At 44.9% G+C, this 26,852-nt stretch overlaps 1 protein-coding gene across 1 annotated transcript; it reads right to left on the bottom strand.

Moving 5' to 3' along the window:
- Positions 1–5,010: 5,010 nt before the first annotated feature.
- MAGEA4 (MAGE family member A4) lies at positions 5,011–8,640 on the bottom strand. The gene is made up of 4 exons (XM_068963150.1): positions 8,431–8,640; positions 6,704–6,801; positions 6,333–6,406; positions 5,011–5,930 (listed from the first exon to the last, which is right to left on the bottom strand). The coding sequence occupies exons 1-4, from the start codon at positions 8,638–8,640 to the stop codon at positions 5,011–5,013; spliced, it is 1,302 nt and encodes a 433-aa protein (XP_068819251.1).
- Positions 8,641–26,852: the final 18,212 nt, after the last annotated feature.

Here is a 26,852-nt window from a genome sequence, read left to right as displayed (position 1 = left end):
GTTACTGCAACCTGATGAAACAGGCAAACCTTGACGTTTGAAAGACTAACACAAGGACAGTGTGTTTTTGTGCAGGTAAATTTTCATGTGGTTTAGCAGGGGCCCTCAGCTCTAGGGGGACCCAGGGATCCAGGCTGCTTCTGTCTTGTGGTTCAGCACCTCAACACTGGATCACCATGTTTGCTGGTGAATCGAGGGAGAGCGTGTGAAACCAGCATCCTGCTTCTCAAGTGCCTCCAGGTGGTAGTAAACACCTGCTTGTGTCTCAGTGGCCAAGGGTTGTCACGACCCTTCTTAACTACAAGCAGATTGGCAGCATAGTGTCCCTCGTGTCCAGAAAGGTGAGCAAGACAAGATGTGGACGGGCATTGGAGCCTCTCGCATGTACCGTTACAAAGTAGATGCTCAAGAAAAAGCAATTATTATGATTTGCTGAGACCAAAACCATCTTCAATGCTTGGAGGAGTTTCTGAGGTCAGATCTGCCTTGAAATGCTCTGAAATTTTCAAGCATCTACTATGTGACAGATGCTTTCAAATACAGGATCACATCTAATTGTCAAATGGTTCTGTAAATCTCAGCAGGGAGAATTCACTTTCTTCATTCAGTGGCCCCTTTCTGCATTTTTCTTTGCAACAACCTCTATAATCTCATAAAACTGAAAATGCACTTCTTCCTCTTAATGCAAGCTCACACTTCTAACCCTTTTGAGTCTCTGCTCACCTTGCACGTGACTAAACTTGCCTGAGTACCTGGATAGGTGCCATGAAGCACATTGAAAGCTGGGACTTTCCTGGTGGCATGTATTTCAAGAGACAGTGGGAGGATGGGTAATTATTCTATTTTTCAACAGAGCTGACATGTCTTCCAAGGAACCATTTTTAACTCCTAGGAAACTCCAGGGATTTAGGAATTCAGCTTTAGATGTTTGCTCCACAATGACTTCTGTCATCTTTCCTCATCTACAACTGAGAGAGTCTCTGGTTTTTTAGTACTTACATAAGTTAGGTATTTGATCAGCAGTGAATTTAAAATCACTGCAGATGGTGACTGCAGCCATGAAATTAAAAGACGCTTACTCCTTGGAAGACAAGTTATGACCAACATAGATAGCATATTGAAAAGCAGAGACATTACTTTGCCAACAAAGGTCCGTCTAGTCAAGGCTATGGTTTTTCCAGTGGTTATGAATGGATGTGAGAGTTGGACTGTGAAGAAAGCTGAGCGTCAAAGAATTGATGCTTTTGAACTGTGGTGTTGGAGAAGACTCTTGAGAGTCCCTTGGACTGCAAGGAGATCCAACCAGGCCATTCTAAAGGAGATCAGCCCTGGGTGTTCTTTAGAAGGAATGATGGTGAAGCTGAAACTCCAGTACTTTGGCTACCTCATGCGAAGAATTGACTCATTGGAAAAGACTCTGATGCTGGGAGGAATTGGTGGCAGGAGGAAAAGGGGACGACAGAGGATGAGATGGCTGGATGGCATCACTGACTCGATGGATGTGAGTTTGAGTGAACTCCGGGAGTTGGTGATGGACAGGGAGGCCTGACGTGCTGCAATTCATGGGGTCACAAAGAGTCAGACACGACTGAGTGACTGAACTGAACTGAACTGAATTTAAAATAAGACACCTCATTGAAATCCTATTTAAAATATCATGGTGGTTTCAATAATCCTCTAACTTTAAAGTTATATTCCAGGAAAAAATAGATGATGTGCCAAATTAGATGGCACTTACCACCCCATTTAGAAAACACTTGGAGACTGTGTTAGAGATAACAGGGCTGGTGACCAGGTGTCTTAAAGCAGCTGTCCCCAGGTGAATTTTTACATCAATGGGGCTGTTGATATCATAGGCCTTCTAGGGTGAGTCATGGGACAGCCAGAAGACTAATTGCTCTATGTTGGGGGAAGGTAGGTGATTCTGGGCTTCCAATGGAGACCAATGACGAGCTGGTTAGCAGGCTAGATTTGAGAGTTAGACAGGAGAGCATACAGAGGAAGAGCAGGGAAAGGGTGCTATAATTTGGGAAAGTTCTGGGTCGGAAAAAAATGCTAGCACTCAGGCAGAGTCAGTTTTCAAGGAACTCTGGGACTCAGGTGGGTGGACCCTAGGTTAATAAAGCCCATAGACAGTACTCATATTGCATTTAAATCTCATTTTCATCTTTCTTTTTTAGGCCTGCTTTTAGTACCTTAGACACAGCATCCTCCTTGTCACCTCAGAGACATCGTGTAGTAGAGAGAACAGAATAGAATCACAAGTCAGAAGGTCGGCCACGGGCTGGGGTAGGTGGCAACAACATGGGCTCAAGAGAAATTCAGGCCAGGGTCTAGTCCCTATCCTGTCTCCTAGTAACATGTGATGCTGGGAAGATCCCCAAGTCCCACGGCGTTGGCTTCTTCATCTGTGAAGCAAGTGAGCTCGATGAGCTCTGTTTTGTAGGGCTTCAGGGATGTGAGCAGTGTATGTAAAGCATCTCACACAGTGCCTATCATATCTTGGAACTTTGATGACTGGCAGTCACTTCTAGTATTATTTTACCCACAAACCATACTACCCCCTTTTCTAAGAACCTTGTTTGCTTTTTATTTTTCAGATCTCAGAGAATATGCAAAGCAATAGGATGAAGAATAACAAATCATCCAACAATATTGCTTTGTAAATAAAACTCAGTACAGTTGCCCTCCTAGAAGATGTTATTTAATTTGAAGGGGGGGTCTCCCTCAGCTGGATGCAACTCACAGCTCCTAGAATTTGAGTCAAAGACCAACTCCATTCCTCCCTCCCAGCTGCTTTTGCATCCAAACGATGTCTTTCATTCATTCTACCCCACCAAAGATCTAGCTCTTGCTTAGAGCTGTCCAAATGACACTCAAGATCATCTAATTAAAATGTTTTTTAAATACAGTGCGTTCTGGCTTTCCACAGCCAGAGAAAAGAGTGTCCCTTGAAAGGCTTCTGGGCACCACTTCAAAGTCATATCACCGTATTTCTCAAAAAATTCTTACAGATGATGAGTATAAAGCGTCTAGCCTATGTACTGTACTCCACAGTACTGAGACACGCGTGCAGGGCTCCTTCCCTACCTGCTCCAAGAGGAGATTCTTCTCTGGTTTTTCAACGACTCAAAGGTAATTGCTAAGTGCAGTTTTCTATTCCAGGGTTTCCTCTCACTTTGAAGACATACCATGAGTCTGGTCACGGCCACCACCCAGCTTCGTCATCCCTAGCTCCTCCAGAACTGAAGTTTCCCAAAGCTCCAAACTGCCCTGACTCGGGGCACTTACACTTACTCTTATCCATAGTACTCACCTCCTCTTCCTTTCTTTTACTGGTTATTTAGTATCGGGTGGGCCAAAAAGGTAGTTCGGGTTTTTCCATGCCGGCTTATGAGAAAATCCATACGACCTTTTGAAAGTGAAAGTCGCTTAGTCATGTCCAACTCTTTGCAACCCCATGGGCTGTACAATATGACCTTTTAGGCTAACCCAATACTTAGACCTTAACCCTTAGTTAGTATTTAGAGAATAGTTCATTATCTTCCTGATGTGACTGTTGCTCTTGGACTTTACAATTTTATAGCTAAGGGGTGTATCTCCCTTATCTTGGTGTCCCCCTACTTCTATAGGGCCTTTCAAAGAGTCAATCTCTAATTAATGATGGGGAATAACAGAGCCAGTGAACAGAGAATCTTGTTTATTTAGATTTAATACTGTATACATTCTTGAATAAGCAAAGCATATCCAAGTACATATCTTTTAATTTTACAGAAGAACACAAGAAAAGGGATAACAGAAGACAAAAATTAACTATTTTTCACTTTTCTCTCTATTTCTCTATTTTCACATTTCCAAGGAAAGTAATGCCATGTTTTCTTATTCCAGATCGTAAAATATAATGAAAGGTTTCCCAATTTGTTTCACAAAATAGCAAAATGCAGAAAATCTTAAAAGCAGCAAGAGAAAAACAACTTGGTACATTTGAAGGAGACCCCACAAGAGGATCAGCAGACTTTTCAGCCACAATTTTGTAGCCAGAAGAGAGGGGCACGATATACTCAAAGGGCTAAAAGAAAAAACTTCCAACCAACAATATGCTTGTTACCCTACAAAGTTATCATTCAGAAAAGGATAGATTAAAAATGCTCCATATCCACTCATCTGCTGATGGACATCACAATGGAGTATTACTCAGCCATTAAAAAGAATACATTTGAATCAGTTCTGATGAGATGGATGAAACTGGAGCCGATTATACAGAGTGAAGGAAGCCAGAAAGAAAAACACCAATACAGTATACTAACACATATATATGGAATTTAGAAAGATGGCAATGACGACCCTGTATGCAAGACAGGAAAAAAAAGACACAGCTGTGTATAACGGACTTTTGGACTCAGAGGGAGAGGGAGAGGGTGGGATGATTTTGGAGAATGGCATTCTATCATGTATACTATCATGTAAGAATTGAATCGCCAGTCCATGTCTGACGCAGGATACGGCTTGCTTGGGGTTGGTGCATGGGGATGACCCACTGAGATGTTATGGGGAGGGAGGGGAGGGGGGTTCATGTTTGGGAACACATGTAAGAATTAAAGATTTTAAAATTGAAAAAAAAAAAAAAACAACAAATATTGATGATCAAAAAAAAAAAAAAATAAAAAAAAATAAAAATGCTCCAAACAAATAAAACCTAAAGGAGTTCACCATCACTTATACAGGCTTATGACAATAACTGTAGCTAAAATGTTCACTTCTTAAACTGGATAACAGCAATACATTTTTGATGAATGTCACTTGTAAACTTAGAACTTGAAATTAATTAAGCCTTTTGTTAATAGGAACAGCATTTGAAAAGTACCAAAAAAAAAAAAATCTCCAAATCACCCTTACACAGCAGGAACACAAAGATATAATATATTCAATACTCCCAAGCCCCATCTTGCCTCTCCACTACTTAGATAAGTGACTGTTCTCATCAAACAGAATGAAACATTTTCCTCCACTTCAGTTGGGGCAAGATAAGCTGTTGGATGTGGCCTTGGAATAGGCCCTGGTCCTGGCACAAGTCCCATCCCTGGCCCTGGCCCTGGCTACAACTCTGGCTTGGGGTCCTGTTTTTTCACTTTGCAAAGCTTCTTCATACAAGCTAGGAAAGGCACTGGGGGTGGTATCATGAACTTTGGCCAAGAACTCTAAGACTTTCATCTTAGTGGTCTCTGCATATGTCCGGGGACCCCACAGGAACTCATAGCAGGCAGGATCACTATTGGGCACCTGTCGGTATTCCAGATACCCTTGTTGCACCCACACTTGGGTCAGCAGCTCCCTGGGGTCCCCATAGATGAAATGGTTCATACCAGCATACAGCCCCATGATACCTAGCATTTCCCAGATCTTTTCCTCAGGTGCACAGTTGCCAGCTATGAAGATTATACTCAAGGTATTTACAAGGAGGCCAGCCATGGGCATGCTCTCCTCATCACCACTCAACAAATCATTGTAGGTGAGACCCAAGGTGTTGACCAAGACATAGAAGAGACCTGTGGGGTCCAACGCCTTCACATCAATACCAAAGACCAGATTCATGCAGTCAGTGGCTTGACTGAGGATCATAGGGAAGAGGTCTTGGTAATCTTTGATAACGCTAAGCATTTCTGCCTTTGTGGCCACCTCCTTTCTGTGATATCTGATGAGCAGGAATGACACCAGATCCCCCACCTTACCATCTACTGCATCTCTGAGCAAGTGCCCACCATCTGGCAGGGCCTGCGAAGTGCTTGGCCTTTTTCTTTTTCTACTGCCAGATCCCTGATCTGATATGATTGATGGAGTGGTTGCTAGGGCAGTGGGTAAGGTCCAAACTCTCTGAGAAGCCTGGAAAGGACTTGGTGTCCCAGCAGTATCAGGAACCTCAATTATGGTGCCTGGGGTCAGAAAACAGAAGGAGGAGGTGGGGTGGGGAGAGGAGGAGGAAGAAGAAGAAGAAGAAGAAGAAGAGGAAGAAGAGGAGGAGGAGGAAGAGGAGAAGGAGGAAGAGGAGGAACAGGAGGAACAGGAGGAGGAAGAAGAGGAGGAGGAGGAAGAAGAGGAGGAGGAGGAAGAGGAGGAGGAGGAGGAGGAAGAGGAGGAGGAGGAGGAGGAGGAGGAGGAAGAGGAGGAGGAGGAAGAGGAGGAGGAGGAAGAGGAGGAGGAGGAAGAGGAGGAGGAGGTGTGCTCCCTCTCCTCCTCACACTGAGGAACTTGTGCATTGCAAAGTCCCCAATTCTCGCTCTGGGACTGAAGGTTTTCCTTAAGTATGCAGCACCAACACTTCATGTAACACAAACGCTTTGGAGGTGGAGGCATAATGACTCCTGGTAGCAAGAGTACGGACAGACAGTGCAGAACTGGATCCACAGGCCTGGGGGAGAGAGGGGGTGTGAGCGGCTTTGACTGAGAAATCCACCCTGGGCGGTCTGACTCAGGCCACTGACAGGTCTCCTCTTGAGGGGTGCTCTCGGGCCTCATAGAGGAGCCCCTCCTGGGCGGCCTGACCCATGGCTACTGAAGGAGGAAGTGAGGTGGCTCCCCCCAGGGTGCGGGCAGCACAGCCCAAGGTTCTGGGGATGAAGGGGGAAGGGATTTGGGTCTTGTGGGGTCCTGTCTGTTCTGGGGTGGGGAGTCCCTGCCTGGTGCACACTCAAGGCAGGCACCTCACCTCACCTTGACTCCTCGTGCTGCCTGGACCTCCTCTGATCTGTGACCTGTAGACACGAGCTTCAGATCTGGGCTTTCACCTCCTGGTTCCTGGAGCCCCTGTGAGAGGAAACAAGGGGGCACCTCGGCTGTAAACTGTGGTACTGTGCTGGGCCCCTTGGTGCTGATAGGAGGATGGACTCTGTGAGGTCCTCATTCTTCTGGGATGGGTGGTCCCATTTGTGCTCACGCAGGGCTCTCACCTTTTCCCTGGCAGGATGTGGGCTCTCCTCACTGCAGGCCTGAGACAAAACTCTCAAAACAGGATCCCTAGACTGAACAGAAGGAAGTTATGGGGCTTCACATCTAACTATGCTTGCCCAGGGCCTTCCCAGGGGGAAGAGCAAGGGGTGGCTAAATACTGTGGGGTCCATCTGTCCTGGGATTGGGGGGGAGGTCTGATCAGTTCTCACCTTAATGCCTGGCAGAGCTTCCTTCTGTTTACCTCAATCCACCTTCCTTAAATGAAGTGTCTCACCTTTATGTGAGAACAAAGATGGAAATGAGAGGGCACCACGTACAGTCAAACTGCTTCAGGTCCTTCTGTGGCCAACAGAAAGGGCAGGGATAGCTGGGGTTTAGTACATTTTCGCATGAGTTCAGCCAGTCCTCTCTCAAGGTCCTCACCACTACTCTTGACAAAGCCTGAGCCTCCTACCTTTGTGCACTTGAGTACAATACCATATGCTGATACCTCACCTTAGGTGGCCATGCAGGAAGTCAGGAAATAGCACATTTGCAACCCCTCCCCCATTCCATCTGGGGCCTCTTGTGGGGTCCAAGTTCCCCTCAGTCTTCCCTCAGGGGTTTGACTCCTTCCCTTGACTCCTGTTAGGACATTGGAGTCTCCCCTCTCCCCACTGAGGCCTCGCCCCTTTCACCACATTCCCAGTCTCTCTGAGAGGCAGATGTCAGGAAATGCTCCCTGTAGTCATCCCGCCCCAGGGCCTCCCAGAGCCCAATCTGGTCTGGGGCCCAGGTTTCCCTTAGTCCTCCCTCAGAGTCCTCACCTTGACTCCCCGCAGGACCTGGGATTTTTCTTTCTGCCCACCTAAGGCCCCTGCCCTTTATCCTAGGTCCCTAGTGTTTCTGAAACCCGGATGTCAGGAAATGCTGCCTGTGCATATCCCACGCCAGGGCCTCCCAGAGCCCTCTCTGTTCTCACGGGGTCTCCTCAGTCATCCCTCAGGGTCTTCACCTTGGTCCACGAAGGGTCTAGGATTCCGCCTCTGACCACCCCACCACAGTTACCCCAGGTCCCCAGGCTCTCTGGGACCCAGGTGAGGGAAGTCAGCACAGGCTGCTCTCGGCCTGTGGGCTACCACAGCTGAGGGCAGTGGTGGGTTTCTCTGGGATACTTCACCCTCCATCTGTGTTCTGGGGTCCAGGATCCCCTCTGTCCTCCCTCAGGGGCCTCACCTTGACTCCTGTTAGGATTCTCCCCTCTCTCCAACCAAGGACACACTACTTACACTAGATTCCCAGTACCTCCAGGACCCGGATGTCAGAAAATGCTGCCTGTGTACATCCCATGCCAGGGCTTCTCAGAGCCTTCTCTGTTCTCACAGGATCCCCTCAGTCCTCCCTCAGGATCCCCTCGGTCCTCCCTCAGGATCCTCACCTTAGTCCACGAAGGATCTAGGATTCCTCCTCTGAGCACCCGAGGCCGCGACCGTTATCACAGGTCACCCGTGATCTCCAAGACCTGGATGAGGAAGTCAGCACAGGCTGCCACGTGCTCATCTCGCCCGGCGGCTCACCCCAGCTGAGGATAGGGGCGGGTTTCTCTGAGACCCGGATGAGGAAGTCAGCACAGGCTGCCACAGGCTCACGGTGCCCCACGCAGCTTACCACAGCTGAGGGCAGGAGCAGGTTTCTCTGGGACACCTCACCCTCCATCCGTGTTCTACAGCCCAAGATCGCCTCAGTCCTCCCTCGGGGGCCTCACCTTGACTCCTGTTAGGATTCTCCCCTCTCTCCAACTTACGACCCGCTACTTACGCTAGATTGCCAGTCTCTCCGGGACCGGATGGCAGGAAATGCTGCCTGTGTACATCCCATGCCAGGGCTTCTCGGAGCCTTCTCTGTTCTCACAGGGTCCCCTCAGTCCTCCCTCAGAATCCTCACCTTAGTCCACGAAGGATCTAGGATTCCGCCTCTGCCCTCCCGAGGCCGCGACTGTTACCACAGGTCACCCCTGCTCTCCAAGACCCGGATGAGGAAGTCAGCACAGGCTGCCACGTGCTCATCTCGCCCCGCGGCTCACCACAGCGGAGGGCAGGGGCGGGTTTCTCTGAGACCCGGATGAGGAAGTCAGCACAGGCTGCCACGGGCTCATGGCGCCCCGCGCAGCTTACCACAACTGAGGGCAGGAGCAGGTTTCTCTGGGACACCTCATCCTCCATCCGTGTTCTACGGTCCAAGATCCCCTCAGTCCTCTCTCGGGGGCCTCACCTTGACTCCTGTTAGGATTCTCCCCTCTCTCCAACTTACGACCCGCTACTTACGCTAGATTGCCAGTCTCTCCGGGACCGGATGGCAGGAAATGCTGCCTGTGTACATCCCATGCCAGGGCTTCTCGGAGCCTTCTCTGTTCTCACAGGGTCCCCTCAGTCCTCCCTCAGAATCCTCACCTTAGTCCACGAAGGATCTAGGATTCCGCCTCTGCCCTCCCGAGGCCGCGACTGTTACCACAGGTCACCCCTGCTCTCCAAGACCCGGATGAGGAAGTCAGCACAGGCTGCCACGTGCTCACCTCGCCCCGCGGCTCACCACAGCGGAGGGCAGGGGCGGGTTTCTCTGAGACCCGGATGAGGAAGTCAGCACAGGCTGCCACGGGCTCATGATGCCCCGCCCAGCTTACCACAGCTGAGGGCAGGAGCAGGTTTCTCTGGGACACCTCACCCTCCATCCGTGTTCTACGGTCCAAGATCCCCTCAGTCCTCTCTCGGGGGCCTCACCTTGACTCCTGTTAGGATTCTCCCCTCTCTCCAACTTACGACCCGCTACTTACGCTAGATTGCCAGTCTCTCCGGGACCGGATGGCAGGAAATGCTGCCTGTGTACATCCCATGCCAGGGCTTCTCGGAGCCTTCTCTGTTCTCACAGGGTCCCCTCAGTCCTCCCTCAGAATCCTCACCTTAGTCCACGAAGGATCTAGGATTCCGCCTCTGCCCTCCCGAGGCCGCGACTGTTACCACAGGTCACCCCTGCTCTCCAAGACCCGGATGAGGAAGTCAGCACAGGCTGCCACGTGCTCATCTCGCCCCGCGGCTCACCACAGCGGAGGGCAGGGGCGGGTTTCTCTGAGACCCGGATGAGGAAGTCAGCACAGGCTGCCACGGGCTCATGATGCCCCGCCCAGCTTACCACAGCTGAGGGCAGGAGCAGGTTTCTCTGGGACACCTCACCCTCCATCCGTGTTCTACGGTCCAAGATCCCCTCAGTCCTCTCTCGGGGGCCTCACCTTGACTCCTGTTAGGATTCTCCCCTCTCTCCAACTTACGACCCGCTACTTACGCTAGATTGCCAGTCTCTCCGGGACCGGATGGCAGGAAATGCTGCCTGTGTACATCCCATGCCAGGGCTTCTCGGAGCCTTCTCTGTTCTCACAGGGTCCCCTCAGTCCTCCCTCAGAATCCTCACCTTAGTCCACGAAGGATCTAGGATTCCGCCTCTGCCCTCCCGAGGCCGCGACTGTTACCACAGGTCACCCCTGCTCTCCAAGACCCGGATGAGGAAGTCAGCACAGGCTGCCACGTGCTCATCTCGCCCCGCGGCTCACCACAGCGGAGGGCAGGGGCGGGTTTCTCTGAGACCCGGATGAGGAAGTCAGCACAGGCTGCCACGGGCTCATGGTGCCCCGGGCACCTTACCACAGCTGAGGGCAGCGGTGGGTTTCTCTGGGACACCTCACCCTCCATCCGTGTTCTGGGGCCCAGGATCCCCTCAGTCCTCCCTCAGGGGCCTCACATTGACTCCTGTTAGGATTCTCCTCTCTCTCCAACCGAGGACCCACTACTTACTCTAGATTCCCAGTCCCTCCGGGACCAGATGTCAGGAAATGCTGCCTGTGCACATCCCACGCCAGGGCCTCTCAGAGTCTTCTCTGTTCTCGCAGGGTCCCTTGAGTCCGTCCTCACAGTCTTCACCTTAATTTCAGATGGGACCTGGGATTCTCCCCTCTGCTGACCTTAGGCCCCGCCCCTTTCACCAAGTTCCCAGTTTCTCTGAGACCCAGATGTCAGGAAAGGCTACATGGGGTCATCCTGCCTTAAAGGATCCCAGGGATTGCCTCTGTTCTGGGGTCCAGGGTCTCTCAATCCTTCCTCAGGGTCCTCACTTTTACTCCTGGGAGAACCTGAGATTATCCCCTCCGCCCACCTGCAGCCTTGCCCCTTTCACCGAGTCCTCAGTCTCTCTGAGACTGGGATGTCAAAAATTCAGAACAGGCCTACTGTGCTCATCCAGCTCCAGGTCCTTGCAGGGCTGACAGCAAGGGTAGGAATCTGGGCGGGGGGGGGGGTCCCCTCTGTTTGAGGTTCAGGATCCCCTCAATCCTCCCTCAGGGTCCTCACCTTGACTCCCAGCAGGACCTGGAATTATCTTATCTGTCCCTCTGAGCCACCACCCCTTATACCATCCCCAGTCTGAGACTCGGATGTCAGAAAGTGCTGCGAGTGGTCATCCCACCCCAAGGCCTCACAGGATCAACTCTGTTCTGGGGTCCAGGATTCCCTCAGGGCTCTCCTTCAGGGTCCTTACTTACCTTCACATCTATCAAGTACTGGGACTCCTACCTTTGCTGATTTCAGCAGAGCCTTGACTTCCTGCCCTTTGTGGACCTGAGTCTGCACCATTCAGGATAAGACTCTGAATCTCCAGGTTCCTTGAGGAGGTGGTGGGCAAGGAAGAGTGGTTTCCTACATGCAAACATCCAGCACAATATCTGGCAGGTTAATATCTGCCTTATTCACCTTACCCTGTTAAAACTCATCTGGGTACTATAACTTGTGAGGTGCGCTGACCTCCCTCTCAGATTTGAAACAAAACTAAGATGCCCAGTTGGGAAAATCTGTATACTTAAAACAGACTTTAGGCAGTGATTTCAATCTGGAAAGTAGAAAAGTGAGGAGAGCTATATGGATCGTCAGAAAAGGAAGTGGGATGGAAAGTTTCTTTGGTGGTAGCCAAGAAGTGAGTGGTTTTCAAGGTATATAAAAGAAATATTCAGAAGGGAAGTGAGATGATTCACATGTTCAATGAACCTTAAATACATCCATTTTACCTTGTAGGGATTTTATGTAAGAACATACAAAAATCAGTTCATGCATGGTAAAGGGTGAGAGATAACACTGAACCATTGAAATGGATGGTAAGGCCTGTTCCCTGACATGTGGCCACCAGAATTGAATGTGGGATGGTAAGAAGCAGTGGTCAGTTTGAGAAGGTTCTTTAGAGGTACTAAAGAAAAGCCCTCTTTCTCCAGCCAAAGTATCTTGGCTTTTTCACTTCTTCCTGCAAGCCCCCATGGATATGTCAGGATGGTTCTTTGTCATGTCTGAGATTCTTCCCCAAGGCTACCCTTGATCGAACAAACCTAAAGAGTGTGGCCTTTATTATCCTGGGGAGTGGTGTATATAGGCTGGTCAGGAGGCCTGAAGCAGACCACTAGGAAATTTTGACACAGGGAAAGTGACCAGGAAACCACAATTCCTTAGCATAGGTATGAAATAACAGATCCCAAGCATCAAAAGGAGGAAGAAGATGCTCTGTCAATACAAGTCCAGAAACAGGGTCAAGGTGAGCTGACCACACCCAAGATCCTCCTCCTCTTCCTCACTGACACCTCTCCAAGACCTCTACCCTGTTCTTGCCTGCCAGAGCCATCCTCAGCCCACACACCTTCTCATGAAACCTTAGGTCCCATTCATTCTCCAACAATTACCCCAAACCAATGTCCATCTGTGCTCACACTGTTGTCCCTTCAGGTTCCCAAGACAACTACAGAGGTCAAAAAACACCTTCAGGGAATTTTCAGAAAAAAGCCTCTCAAAAAACTCTTACCTAAGAAAGCTAGAAGACCAGCATTATGGAATAAGTATCACTGGAGAAAAGAGGAACTGAATCAAAATTAGCCAGGGCAGGACAAAGAGAGTGTGGAGAAATCCACCACTTCAAGAGATGACATGGGCAACAAGTAACTTCAGAGCAATGCTAGAGATTTCAGAACGCTTTGCAAAGTCTCTGTGGTCTGACCATTATTGTTGTTGTTGTTGAGTTGCTAAGTCAAGTCCAACTCTTTACAAACCCATGGACTACAGCATTCCAGTCTTCCCTATACTTCACCATCTCCTGGAGCTTGCTCAAACTCATGTCTGTTGTGTTTGTGATGACATCCAACCATCTCATCCTCTGTCATCCTCTTATCTTGCTTTCAATCTTTCCCAGCATCAGGTTCTTTTCCAATGAGTCAGTTCTTTGCATCAGGTGGCCAAAGTATTGGAGCTTCAGCATCAGTCCTTCCAAAGAATATTCAGGGTTGATTTCCTTTAGAATTGACTGGTTTTATCTCCTTGCAGTCTAAGGGACTCTTGAGTCTTCTCCAGCACCACAATTCAAAAGCATCAATTTTTTGACGCTCAGCCATCTTTATGGTCCAGCGCACAAATTCATACCTGACTACTGGAAAAATTATGCCTTCAACTATATGGACCTTTGTCAGCAAAGTGATCTCTCTGTTTCTAATGTGTTGTCTAGGTTTGTCATAGCTTTTCTTTTAAGGAACAAGTGTCTTTCAATTTCATGACTGTAGTCAATGTCCCCAGTGATTTTGGACTCAAGGAAATAAAATCTATCACTGTTTCCACTTTTTCCCCATCTGTTTGACATGAAATGATGGGAACAGATATTGTGATTTTAGCTTTTTGAATATTGAGTTTTAAGCCAGCTTTTCATCCTCATCAAAAAGCTCTTTAGTTCCTCTTCACTTTCTGCCATTAGAGTGGTATCATCTGCATATCTGAGGTTGTTGATATTTCTCCCAACAATCTTGATTCCTGCTTGTGCTTCATCCAGCCCAGCATTTCTCATGATGTACTTTGCATATAAATTAAACAAACAGGGTGATGATATACAGCCTTGTCATATTTCTTTCCCATTTGGAACCAGTCCATTGTTCCATGTCTGGATCTAACTGTTGCTTCTCGTCTCGCATACATGTTTCTCAGGAGACAGGTAAGGAGATCTGGTATTCCCATCTCTTTAAGAATTTTCCACAGTTTGTTATTATCCACACAGTCCAAAACTTTGACATAGTCAATGAAGCAGAAATATATATATATATATATATATTTTTCTGGAATTCCCTTGCTTTCTCTATGATCCAACAAATATTGGCAATTTGATCTCTGGTTCCTCTGCCTTTTCTAAATCCAGCTTGTACATCTGTAAGTTGTCGATTCATGTACTGTTGAAACTTAGCTTGAAGGATTTTGAGCATTACCTACTAGCATGTGAAATGAACACAATTGTGTGGTAGTCTGAACAATCTTTTGCATTGCTCTTTGTTGAGATTGGAATGAAAACTGATGTTTTCCAGTCCTGTGGCCATTGCTAGGCTTTTGAAATTTGTTGGCATATTGAGTGCAGCACTTTCACAGCATCATCTTTTAGGATTTGAAGTAGTTCAGCTGGAATTCCTTCACCTCCACTAGCTTTGCTCATAGTAAGACTTAGTAAGACCCACTTAACTTCACACTCCAGGATGTATGGCTCTAGGTGAGTGACCACACCATTGTGATTATCCAGGTCATTAAGACCTTTTTGGTATTGCTCTTCTGTGTATTCTTACCACCTCTTCTTAATCCTTTCTGCTTCTGTTAGGTCCTTACCATTTATCTCCTTTTTTGTGCCCATATTTGCATTAAATGTCCCCTTGGTATCTCTAATTTTCTTGAAGAGATCTCCAGTCTTTCCCATTCTATTGTTTTCCTCTATTTCTTTACGCTGTTCACTTAAGAAGGCTTTCTTATCTCTCTTTGCTATTTCCTGGAACACTACATTCAGATGCGTATATCTTTTCCTTTTTCCTTTGACTTTTCTTTCTCTTCTTTTCTCAGTTACTTGTAAAGTCTCCTCAGACAACCACTTTGCCTTATTTTATTTCTTTTCTTGGGGATGTTTTGGTCATGACCTCCTATACAATGTTATGAACCTTTGTCCATAGTTCTTCAGGCACTCTGTCTATCAGATCTAATCTCTTGAATTCATTCATCACCTCCACTGTATATTCATAAGAAATTTTATTAAGGTCATACGTGAATGGCCTTTTCTTTGGTGTTAATTCTAGAAGGTCTTGTAAGTCTTCATAGAACTGTTTAGCTTCAGATTCTTTAGAATTAGTGGTTGGGTCATAGGCTTGGATTTCTGTGATATCAAATGATTTGCTTTGGAAATGAACAGAGATCATTCTGTCGTATTTGAGATTGCACCCAAGTACTGCATTTTGGACTGTTTTGTAGACTATGAGGACTATGAGGACTATTCCATTTCTTCTAAGGGATTCTTGCCCACAGTATTAGATATAATGGTCACCTGAATTAAATAAACTCATTCCAGTCCATTTTAGTTCACTGATTCCTAAAATATCAATGTTCACTCCTGCCATCTCCTGTTAGACCACTTCCAATTTACCTTGATTCATGGACCTAACATTCCAAGTTCCTATGCAATATTGTTCTTTACAGCATCAGACTTTACTTTTATCACCACTCACATCCACAGCTGGGTGTTATTTTTGTTTTGGCTCCATCTTTTCATTCTTTCTGGAGTTATTTCTCCAGTCTTCTCCAGTAGCATATTGGGCACCACTGACCTGGGGAGTTCATCTTTCAGTGTCCTATCTTTTTGCCTTTTCATACTGTTCATGGTGTTCTCAAGGCAAGAATACTGAAGTTGTTTGCCATTCCCTTCTCCAGTGGAGCACATTTTGTCAAAACTCTCCACTACAACTTGTCCACTTGTGTGGCCCTACATGGCATGGGTCATAGTTTCATTGAGTTAGACAAGGCTGTGGTCCATGTGATTAGACTGGTCAGTTTTCTGTGGTTGTGGTTTTCATTCTGTCTCCTTTCTGATGGATAAGGATAAGAGGCTTATGGAAGCTTCCTGATGGGAGAGACTGTGGGGGAACCAGGGTCTTGTTCTGATGGGCAGGGACATGCTCAGTAAATCTTCAATTCAATTTTTTGTTGATGGGTGGGGCTGTATTTCCTCCCTGTTGTTTGACCTGAGGCAAAACTATGGTAGGAGTAATGACTGTAATTACTTCAAAGGGACTTGTGTGTACACTGCTGTATTCAGTGCCTGTGACCCAGTAGCAGGCCACTGTTGACCCATATCTCCACCAGAGACTCCTGGACACTCACAGGCAAGTCTGGCTCAGTCTCTTGTGGGGTCACTGCTCCTTTCTCCTAGCTCCTGGTTTATATAAAGTTTTGTTTGTACCCTCCAAGAGTCTGTTTCCCCAGCTCCGTGGAAGTTCTGTAATCAAATCATACTGGCTTCCAAAGTCAAATTCCCTGGGGGTTCTCAGTCCCTTTACCAGATCCCTAGGTCAGGAAAAGTGTTGTGGGTCCTAGAGCTTTCTTAATAGTGTAAGAGTTTCTTTGTTATAATTGTTCTGCAGTTTGTGGGTCATCTGCTTGGTGGCTCTATGGTGGGGCTAACAGCAACCTCCTCCAAGAATGCTTATATCATATTCTGTGTGACCCAGGTCTACTGCCACCAGAGCCCTTGTCCCCGCAACAGGCCACTGCTGATATGTGCCTCCACAGGAGACACTCAAACACTCAAAGGCAGGTCTGGCTCAGTCTCTGTTGGGGTTTCTGGGTCCTGGTGCACACAAGGTTTTGTTTGAGCCCTCCAAGTATCTCTGGTGGGTATGGGGTTTGATTCTAAATGTGATATTGCCCTTCCTACTATCTTGTTGGGGCATCTCCTTTGCCTTGAACATAGGGTATCCTTTTTTTTTTTTCCCCTGTGGGATCCAAAATTCTCCTGTTGATGATTGTTCAGCAGCGAGTTGCAATTTTGGAGAAGATTTTTACTCTGCCATCTTGTGTGAGGCTCACCTGGAGTAACAGGCAAGTTTGGCCTTGGAGTACAAAATGAAGGAGGGCAAAGGCTAACAGAGTTTTGCCAAGGGAATGCATTGGTCATAGCAAACACCATCTTCCAACAACACAAAGGATAACTCTACACATGGACATTACCGAAAGGTCAATACCGAAATCAGATTGATTATTTTCTTTGCAGCCGAAGATGGAGAGGCTCTATACAGTCAGTATAAATAAGACTGGGAGCTGACTGTGGATCAAATCATGAACTCCTTTTTGCAAAATTCAGACTTTGACTGAAGAAAGTATGGAAAACCAGCTGGTCTATTTCAAATCCTAAAAGATGATGCTGTGAAAGTGCTGCACTCAATATGTCAGCAAATTTGGAAAGCTTAGCAGTTGGCACAGGACTAGAAAATGTCAGTTTTCATTCCAATCCTGAAGAAAGGCAATGCCAAAGAATGCTCAAACTACCACACAATTGCACTCATCTGACACACTAGCAAAGTAATGCTCAAAATTTTCCAAGCAAGGCTTCAACAGTACATAAACTGAGAACTTCCAGATTTTCAAGCTGGATTTGGAAAAGGCAGAGATCAAATTGCCAAAATCCTCTGGATCATAGAAAAAGCAAGAGAATTCCAGAAAAAAACATGTACTTTTGCATTACTGACTATGCCTAAGACTTTGACTGTGTGTATCACAACAAACTGTGGAGTATTCTTAAAGAAATGGAAATACCAGACCACCTTATCTGCCTCCTGAGAAATCTATATGCAGGTCAAGAGGCAATAGTTAGAACCAGACATGGAAAAACAGACTGGTTCCAAATTGGAAAAGGAGTACATCAAGGCTGTATAGTGTCACCTTGCTTATTTAATGTATATGCAGAATTCATCTTGTGAAATGCCAACCTGGATGAAGCACAAGCTGGAATCAAGATTTCTGGGAGAAATATCAACAACCTCTGATATGCAGATGACACTACAAAGAGCCTCTTGATAAAAGTAAAAGAGGAGAGTGAAAAAGCTAGTTTAAAACTCAACATTTAGAAAACTAAGATCATGGCGTGCTGTCCCATCAGTTCATGGCAAATAGATGGGGAAACAATGGAAACCATGACAGACTTTATTTTCTTGGGCTCCAAAACCATTGCAGGTGTTCACTGCAGCCATGAAATTAAAAGAAGCTGCTCCTTGGGAAAAAAAGCTATGACCAACCTAGACAGCATATTAAAAAGCAGAGACAACATTTTGCTGACAACGGTCCATCTAGTCAAAGCTATGGTCTTTCTAGTAGTCATGTATGGATGTGAGAGTTGGACCGTAAGGAAAGCTGAGCACCAAAGAATTGATGCTTTTGAACTGTGGTGTTGAAGAAGACTCTTGAGAATCCCTTAGACTGCAAGAAGATTAAACCAGTCTATCCTAAAGGAAATCAGTCCTGAATATTCATTGAAAGGAGTGATGCTGAAGCTGAAGCTCCAATACTTTGGCTAACTGATGCAAAGAACTGACTCACTGGAAAACACCCTTATGCTGGGAAAGATTGAAGGTAAGAGGAAAAGGGGATGACAGAGGATGAGTTGGTTGGATGGTAACCAACTTGATGGACATGAGTTTGAGTAAGCTTTGGGAGTTAGTGATGGGCAGGGAAGCCTGGCATGCTGCAGTCCATGGGATTGCAGAGTAGGACATGACTGAGCAACTGAACTAAACTGAACTGCACGGCCTAGTGGTTTTCCCTGCTTTCTTCAACTTTATCCTAAATTTTGCAATAAGATGCTCATGGTCTGAGCCACAGTTAGCTAGGTCTTGTTTTTTCTGATTGTATAGAAGTTATTAATCTTTGGCTGCTAAGAGTATAATCAATCTGATTGCAGTATTGACCATCTGGTGATGTCCATGTGTAGAGTTGTCTCTTGTGTTGTTGAAAGAAGATGTTTGCTAAGACCAGTGTATTCTCTTGAGCAAATTCTGTTAACATTTTCCCTGTTCCATTTTGTACTCCAAGGCCAAACTTGCCTGTTATCTCTTCCTACTTTTGCATTCCAATGCCCTATGATGAAGATGACATCTTTTTTTTGGTGTTAGTTCTAGAAGGTCTTGTAGGTCTTCATGGAAACAGTCAACTTCAGCTTCTTTGGTATCAGAGGTTGGGGCATAGACTCGGTTGATTTGCTTCAGAAATGAACTGATATCATTCTGTCATTTTTAAGATTGCACCCAAGTACTTCATTTCAGGCTCTTTTGTTGACTCTGAGGGCTACTCCATTTCTTCTAAGGGATTCTTGCCTATAGTAGTAGATATAATGGTCATCTGGGTTAAATTCACCCACTCCAGTCCATTTTAGTTCACTGATTACTAAAATGTTGATGTTCACTCTTGCCATCTCCTGCTTTCCCACATCCAATTTACCTTGATTCATGGGCCTAACATTCCAGGTTCCCATGAAATATTCTTTGTAGCATCATTTCCCATGAAATGTTCTTTGTAGCATCAGACCCCTGAGAACAAGTTAACTCTTACACCTACAGTGTATACCAATACTGATGATTAAAATTAAATCTATAAGTTATGAAAAGATGTGTGCATCTTCATGAGTTCTCTGAATGTGGGGAGTAGGCATGTGGCAGAAGTATGAGGATGAAAGAAGGTGGAGTTCTGCAGGGTTGTGGGTCACAGAAAAAGGCCCACAGTTAGGCAGATATGAAGGATAAGACTGGGTGGGTATGAGCACTGAAAGCAAGCAACAACAAAGAAAGATAATAATTTACCACATAGACAAGGAGGAAAAGGGCTTGGTGTTTCTGCCAGTGTGTATTTTGAGGGTGCAGAGCATGATGTTAAAGTATAAATTATAAGAACCGCCTGGTGGCTCAGCAGTAAAGAACCCACCTGCCAAAATAGGAAACATGGGATTGATCCCTGGGTGGGGAAGATGCCCTGGAGAAGGGAATGGCTACCCACTTCAATATTCTTGCCTGGGAAATCCCATGGACAGAGGAGCCTGGCGGTCTATAGTCCATGGGGTGGCAGAGTCAGACATGACTTAACGACTGAATAATGACAATACAGAGTGATGTGTGTGGGTGACAGCATTCCCCCTCCCATATCAAAAGGGCAAATACATCACCTCTAAGCCATTTACCTCATACTTGTGTTTATTCTGTCACACCATAAACTGTAAGCAACTGTAGGACTTCAGAATGACCAAAAATCTCACAATATTAAAAGTCAATGACGGCACTCCCCCACCACTAAAATAATGGTATTTGGACACCCAAACCCAACACCAGTTAGGCTACTTTCTTGTTAAGAAACTTGTGGTGGCATAGTGGCTCCCAAAGGCTAAGCAATGGCAGTTATTCAATCCTGGTGCAGGCATTGAGTTGCGGAGAAAATTGAATTTTGAGCTAATCATGAACTCACATGCAGTTGTAAAAAATAAAGAGATCCCATGTACCGTTTAGCCAACTTTAATGATTATATATTGTATAACTGTACTACTGCTGCTGCTGCTGCTAAGTCGCTTCAGTTGTGTCCGACTCTGTGCGACCCCATAGATGGCAGCCCACAAGGCTCCCCCATCCCTGGGATTCTCGAGGCAAGAATGCTGGAGTGGGTTGCCATTTCCTTCTCCAGTGCATAAAAGTGAAAAGTGAAAGTGAAGTCGCTCAGTCGTGTCCGACTCCTAGCGACCCCATGGACTGCAGCCTACCGGGCTCCTCTACCCATGGGATTTTCCAGGCAAGAGTACTGGAGTGGGTTGCCATTGCCTTCTCTGAACTGTACTACTATAATATCATAACTGGGATATTGCCATGAACACATTCGAGATGCAGAGCATCTCCATAATTTCAGGAGTTGCTCATGTGGCCCATTAATGGACACATCCACTTCCCTCCTACTTCTGTTCCCACCTTAACCCCTGGTAACTATTCATGTGTTCTCTATTTCTACGTTGTTGTGCTTTGCTTTCTTGATTTTCTTTACTGTTTTCTTATTTAAGATCTATTGATTTCTCCTTTAATTTGTCTTATTTCCTCTTTTCAAGTAGCTTTAAGTTTAATTTGTTCTTCTTTCTTTAATTTTCTAGGGTAGAAATTTAGGTTATTAATTTTAAATTTGTTTTCTAATATAAGCATTTATGCAATGAATTTCCCTCAAGAATCACTTTAGCTGAATCTTACAAATCTTGAATGTGTATTTAAATTTTCATTCAGTGTAATGCATCTTAAAATTTCTCTTGAGATTCCCACTTTGGGTCATGGATTATCTGAAGTATACTTTTTAAAATTTTCCATATTTAGATGTCTTCTGAATATCTTTTGATTTGAGTTTAGTTAAATCATTGTCTGAGAACTTTCTCCTGGCTTTCTTCCTATCAGTGACCAATCCTTCTCTTTTCTCCATCCAACCATTAAGTGTAGTTGCTCTTCAAGATTGTGTTCCAGGAAGGTGTAGAGAAAAGGGACAATGTTGGTGATATACTACACTGCTGGTGATGATGTAAACTGGTGCTCCACTATGCAGAACAGTAGGGAGGTTCCTTAAGAAACTGAAAATAGAGCTTCCATGTCTGCATGCCACTTCAGTTGTGTCTGACTCTTTGCAACCCTATGGACTGTAGCCTGCCAGGCTCCTCTGATCATGAGACTCTCCAGGCAAGAATACTGGATTGGGTTGCCATACACTCCTCCTGGGTATCTTCCAGACCCAGGGATCGAATCTGCATCTCCTGGGGCTCCTGCACTACAGGCAGTCTTTAGAGCTACCATATGATCCAGCAATCCCACTCCTGGGCATATATCCAGAGACAAACATGGTCCAAAATGATCCATACACTCTAATGTTCATTGCAGCATTGTTTACAATAGCCAAGACATGGAACCAACCTAAATGTCCATCAACAGATGAATGGATAGAAAAGATATGGTATATACATATCATGGAATATTACTCAGTGATTAAAAGGAATGAAATAATATTATTTGCAGCAACATGGATGGCCCTGGAGATTAATGTAGTAAGTGAAACAAGTCAGACAGAGAAAGACGAATATCATATGATATTGATTATATGTTGAATCTAAAACAATGGTACAAATGAAATTCTTTACAAAACAGAAGGAGACTCATGGACTTAGAGAAAATACTTATGGTTAACAGAGGGAAGGGTGGTGGGGAAGGAAAGATTGGGAGTTTGGGATTGACATGTACACAATGCTATATATAAAATAGATAACCAATAGGGACCTGTTTTATAGCACAGAGAACTCTGCTCAATACCCTGTAATAAACTAAAATGGAAAAGAACTTGAAAAAGAATAAATACCTCTCTATATATAACTGAATCACTTTGCTGTACACCTGAAACTAACACAATTGCTAATCAACTCTACTCCAATATAAATAATATAAAATAAAAAAAATTTAATGGCAAAAAAGATACTAGAATTGGGAGTAAGAGTAATTCTAACTTGGCTAGAAAATACACATATTAATCCCCCCTACTGACGTTATTTAAAGTTGTAATTAACTGCCCTATAAACAAATTCTGAATAAAATCTTTTTAAAGAAACTTTATAAAAACTATTACCCATTCTATATAATTTTAATTTAATTATCAGTATATATAAATTAGGTTTGATAGAAGTGAAACAAAAATTAAATTCACTATCATACAAGATACTTCCTTTACAAATTCTAACAAAGTAGTTGTAAAAAGGCCTCCGGAACTCTACACTACTAATTTGCGAAAGAAATCCTTTTTCATTTTAGCTAATACCACTCTCATAAGAAAATGTACAAATGTTCAAAATTAAACAATAGAATAATTTCAAACCTGAGCCTGCAAAAATACAGCCTTACAAAGTCTGCAGGAGAATAATTAAACTTTTCTTTCTACTTTTCAGTTTTGTTTTGTTTGTTGTTTTCATAGTATGTTTATAGATACTGTATGCAAAAAATAATTTAACCACAACTTACTGGAACTAAAGATTAATAAACATTATCATAAGTTTAAGAAAAAGACTGTGCTCCAGGTCTTCCTAACCTCTTATCTCTGTCACTATACACTCCCTGTCTAATATCCATTCCTGATCTCCCTTCAACCTATCCTCTGAACTTCAGAGGTAAGTATATTATTGTCTCCCAGGACCCTCCACCTAGAGTCCCAACAGGCAACTACATTTTAGCAAGTCCCCAGACATTTTCATCACCTATGGAAAGAACATCATGATTAATCCAGCAGTTATCAGACTGGAAATCAGTGCTCAACACTCTTGCTGATTATACTCCTAAATGACTCTTTCTGATTCCATTATCTCTTCTTTATGCTCACTGCCACAGTTTGGTATTGGCCCTTAATTTTGGCATAGGCTAGCCCATTTGGCCTCAGATCCACCCCTCATCCTTCTGCTCCACTCTGTTTTTCAAAATGAATTTTCTTGACTATTGTGCCTCATGGAGGGAGACTGGTGGCTGACAGGAAGTGAGAAGGAGGATGAGAGAGGGTGTTCCTGAGCTGCATCTATTTCCTCTGTGTCTCCATCTCCCACCATCAAACCCTCTGTGATTCCAGTTTCCACCAGTCAACCCTGCCTCAGGCCTCTGCAGACCCTGGATCCATTCTCTATCCCTGTAGCCTAGGAGTGGTAGCAGCTTGCTGCTGTTGCTTATTTCTGGGTTGCTTCATTTTATACAGCTTTCTTTCTCAATCATTCCAGTTCCTATATAACCAGTTATCTGCATTGCCTTTCTCCTCTCATAAAAAATTACTGTGATTTCTGTTTTCCTGGTTGGACCCTGACTGATACAGCCTTTACTACTTTTAACCTAGCTTCTAACCTCGGATATGCAGATGACACCACCCTTATGGCAGAAAATGAAAAGGAATTGAAGAGCCTCTTGAAGAAAGTAAAATAGGAGAGTGAAAAAGCTGGCTTAAAACTCATCATTCAGAAAACTAATATCATGGCATCTGGTTCTATCACTTCATGGCAAATAGATGGGGGAAACCATGACAGACTTTATTTTCTTTGGCTCCAAAATCATTGCAGATGGTCACTGCAGCCATGAAATTAAAAGACGCTTGTGCCTTGGAAGAAAAGCTATGACCAACCTAGACAGCATATTTAAGAGCAGAGACATTACTTTGCCAATAAAGATCCATTTAGTCAAAGCTATTGTTTTTCCAGTAGTCACATATGGATGTGAGAGTTGAACCATAAAGAAAGCTGAGTGCAGACGAATTGAAGCTTTTGAACTGTGGTGTTGGAGAATACCCTTGAGAGTCCCTTGGACTGCAAGGCGATCTACCCAGTCCATCTTAAAGGAAATCAGTCCTGAATATTCATTGGAAGGACTGATGTTGAAGCTGAAACCAATACTTTGGCCACCTGGTGCAAAGAACTGATTCATTGGAAAAGACCCTGATGCTGGGAAAGATTGAAGGCAGGAGGAGAAGGGGATGACAGAAGATGAGATGGTTGGATGGCATCACTGACTTGATGGACATGAGTTTGAATGAGCTCCAGGAGCTGGTGATGGACAGGGAAGCCTGGTATGCTGCAGTCCATGGGGTATCCAAGAGTTGGACACGACTGAGTGACTGAACTGAACTGACTGAACCTAACTTACTGTAACCGATTTTCAGTAAATTGTCCTGATTCTAGTTTTCTTCCTCTCTAATTTATTCTGAATATTGAAGCCAAAATAATGTGTCTTAAACAGACTTTGCCTAAAAGCTTCAGTAGTTCCCCACTGCCTACAGTACAGAGTCCTATTTTAGATTGCAGTTTGACAGTAGGATAGATGGAAGAGAGGACTGCTGCCATTGTTGGGTTACAAGATGGAGATCAGGGCAGCAAGTTAAAGTGCAAAGTGAAAGTGAAAGTTGCTCAGTGATGTACAACTCTTTGCAGCCCCATAGACTGTAGCCTGCCAGTCTCCTCTGTGCATGGAATTCTCCAGGCAAGAATACTGGAGTGGGTTGATATGCCCTTCTCCAGGGGATCTTCCTGACCTAGGGATCAAACCCAGGTCTCCCGCATTGCAGGCAGGTTCTTTACTGTTTGGGCTAGGTGGTGTAGCAGTGAAGAATTTGCCTGCCAACTCAGAAGACACTGGTTCAATCCTGGGTCAGGAAGGTCCTCTGGAGTAGGAAATGGTAACCTGCTCCAGTATTCTTGCCTGAAGAATTCCATGGACAGAAAAGTCTGGTGGGCTATAAAGATGGAATTAAGAGAATTTCCAAAAGCCCTTGGAATACAGTAAGATTTTTGAAAGATTAATGTATCAAGGCTAAGTGAAGTGAAGTGGAGTAAAACTTGCTCAGTCGTGTCTGACTCTTTGTGACCCCATGGACTATAGAGTCCGTGGAATTCCTTAGGCCAGAATACTGTAGTGGGTAGCCTTTCCCTTCTCCAAGGGATCTTCCCAACCCAGAGATCAAATCCAGGTCCCTCACTTGGCAGGTGGATTCTTTACCAGCTGAGCTACAAGGGAATCCCAGGGTGGGGGCAAGGCAGGAGTTAAATGCTTCAGTTTGTATCTTGCCTCTTCTCCTCGTTTTCTCACAAGGGAAAGGGAAAGTGTATCAAGGCTAAGGGAAAAATATAAATTAATAAAAAATGATGGATCCAAGAGTGAGTTTGTACATACAATGCATGTCATGGGATCCTGAACTTTCAATTAAGCTTAAGACATTTTTAGCAGCCAGAACTAAGAGGAAAAAATCCTCCATTATGTGATCATCAGGACTCAAAACCCAGGTTTTTTTCCTATAAGTTTGGCTTATAAAGCCTGCTTATTTCCAATGATATGAGAAAGGAATTGCTGGTGATATCCATTGCCCAAGTTCTCATAACATCTGGCCAGAAAATGTGAAATCAATAACATGGCCAACAAATCTGTGATTCAGAGATGTGTTTGTCTACATTTAACTTACCTGCAGATTCCAAAGTGCCATCAATGCTACCATGAGTATTCTAGGATTAGTAATCCATAATTAATGTGTAGGTTTTTGTAATAGTCAGGGGAGAAACAACGAGGACCCAGACTAAGATAGTATCAGGGGGATGAGAAGTGAGGAACCAACTTGAGAAATGTTCAGTTCAGTTCAGTTCAGTTCAGTCGCTCAGTTGTGTCCGACTCTTTGCGACCCCATGAACCACAGCATGCCAGGCCTCCATGTCCATCACCAACTCCCGGAGTCCACCCAAACCCATGTCCATTGAGTCAGTGATGCCATCCAACCATCTCATTCTCTGTCATCCTCTTTTCCTCCTGCCCTCAATCTTTCCCAGCATCAGGGTCTTTTCAAATGAGTCAGCTCTTCCCATCAGGTGGCCAAGGTATTGGAGTTTCAGCTTCAATCTCAGTCCTTCCAATGAACACCCAGGACTAATATCCATTAGGATGGACTGGTTGGGTCTCCTTGCAGTCCAAGGGACTCTCAAGAGTCTTCTCCAACACCACAGTTCAAAAGCATCAATTCTTCGGTGCTCAGCTTTTATAATGGTCCAACTCTCACATCCATATATGACCAATGGAAAAATCATAGCCTTGACTAGATGGACCTTTGTTGCCAAAGTAATGTCTCTGCTTTTTAATATGCTATCTAGTTTGGTCATAACTTTCCTTCCAAGAAGTAAGTGTCTTTTAATTTCATGGCTGCAATCACTATCTGCCATGATTTTGGAGCTCAGAAAAATAAAGTCAGCCACTGTTTCCCCAACTATTTGCCATGAGGTGATGGGTCTGGATGCCATGATCTTCGTTTTCTGAATGTTGAGCTTTAAGCCAACTTTTTCACTCTCCTCTTTCACTTTCATCAAGAGGCTCTTTAGTTCTTCTTTACTTTCTGCCATATGGGTGGTATCATCTGCATATCTGAGGTTATTGATATTTCTCCCAGCAATCTTGATTCAAGCTTGTGCTTCTTCCAGCCCAGTGTTTCTCATGATGTACTTTGCATATAAGTTAAATA

This window comes from Capricornis sumatraensis, chromosome X (genome assembly GCF_032405125.1).
Source record: "Capricornis sumatraensis isolate serow.1 chromosome X, serow.2, whole genome shotgun sequence".
Taxonomy (NCBI): Eukaryota; Metazoa; Chordata; class Mammalia; order Artiodactyla; family Bovidae; genus Capricornis; species Capricornis sumatraensis.
This window is presented reverse-complemented; position numbering and strand designations above follow the sequence as displayed.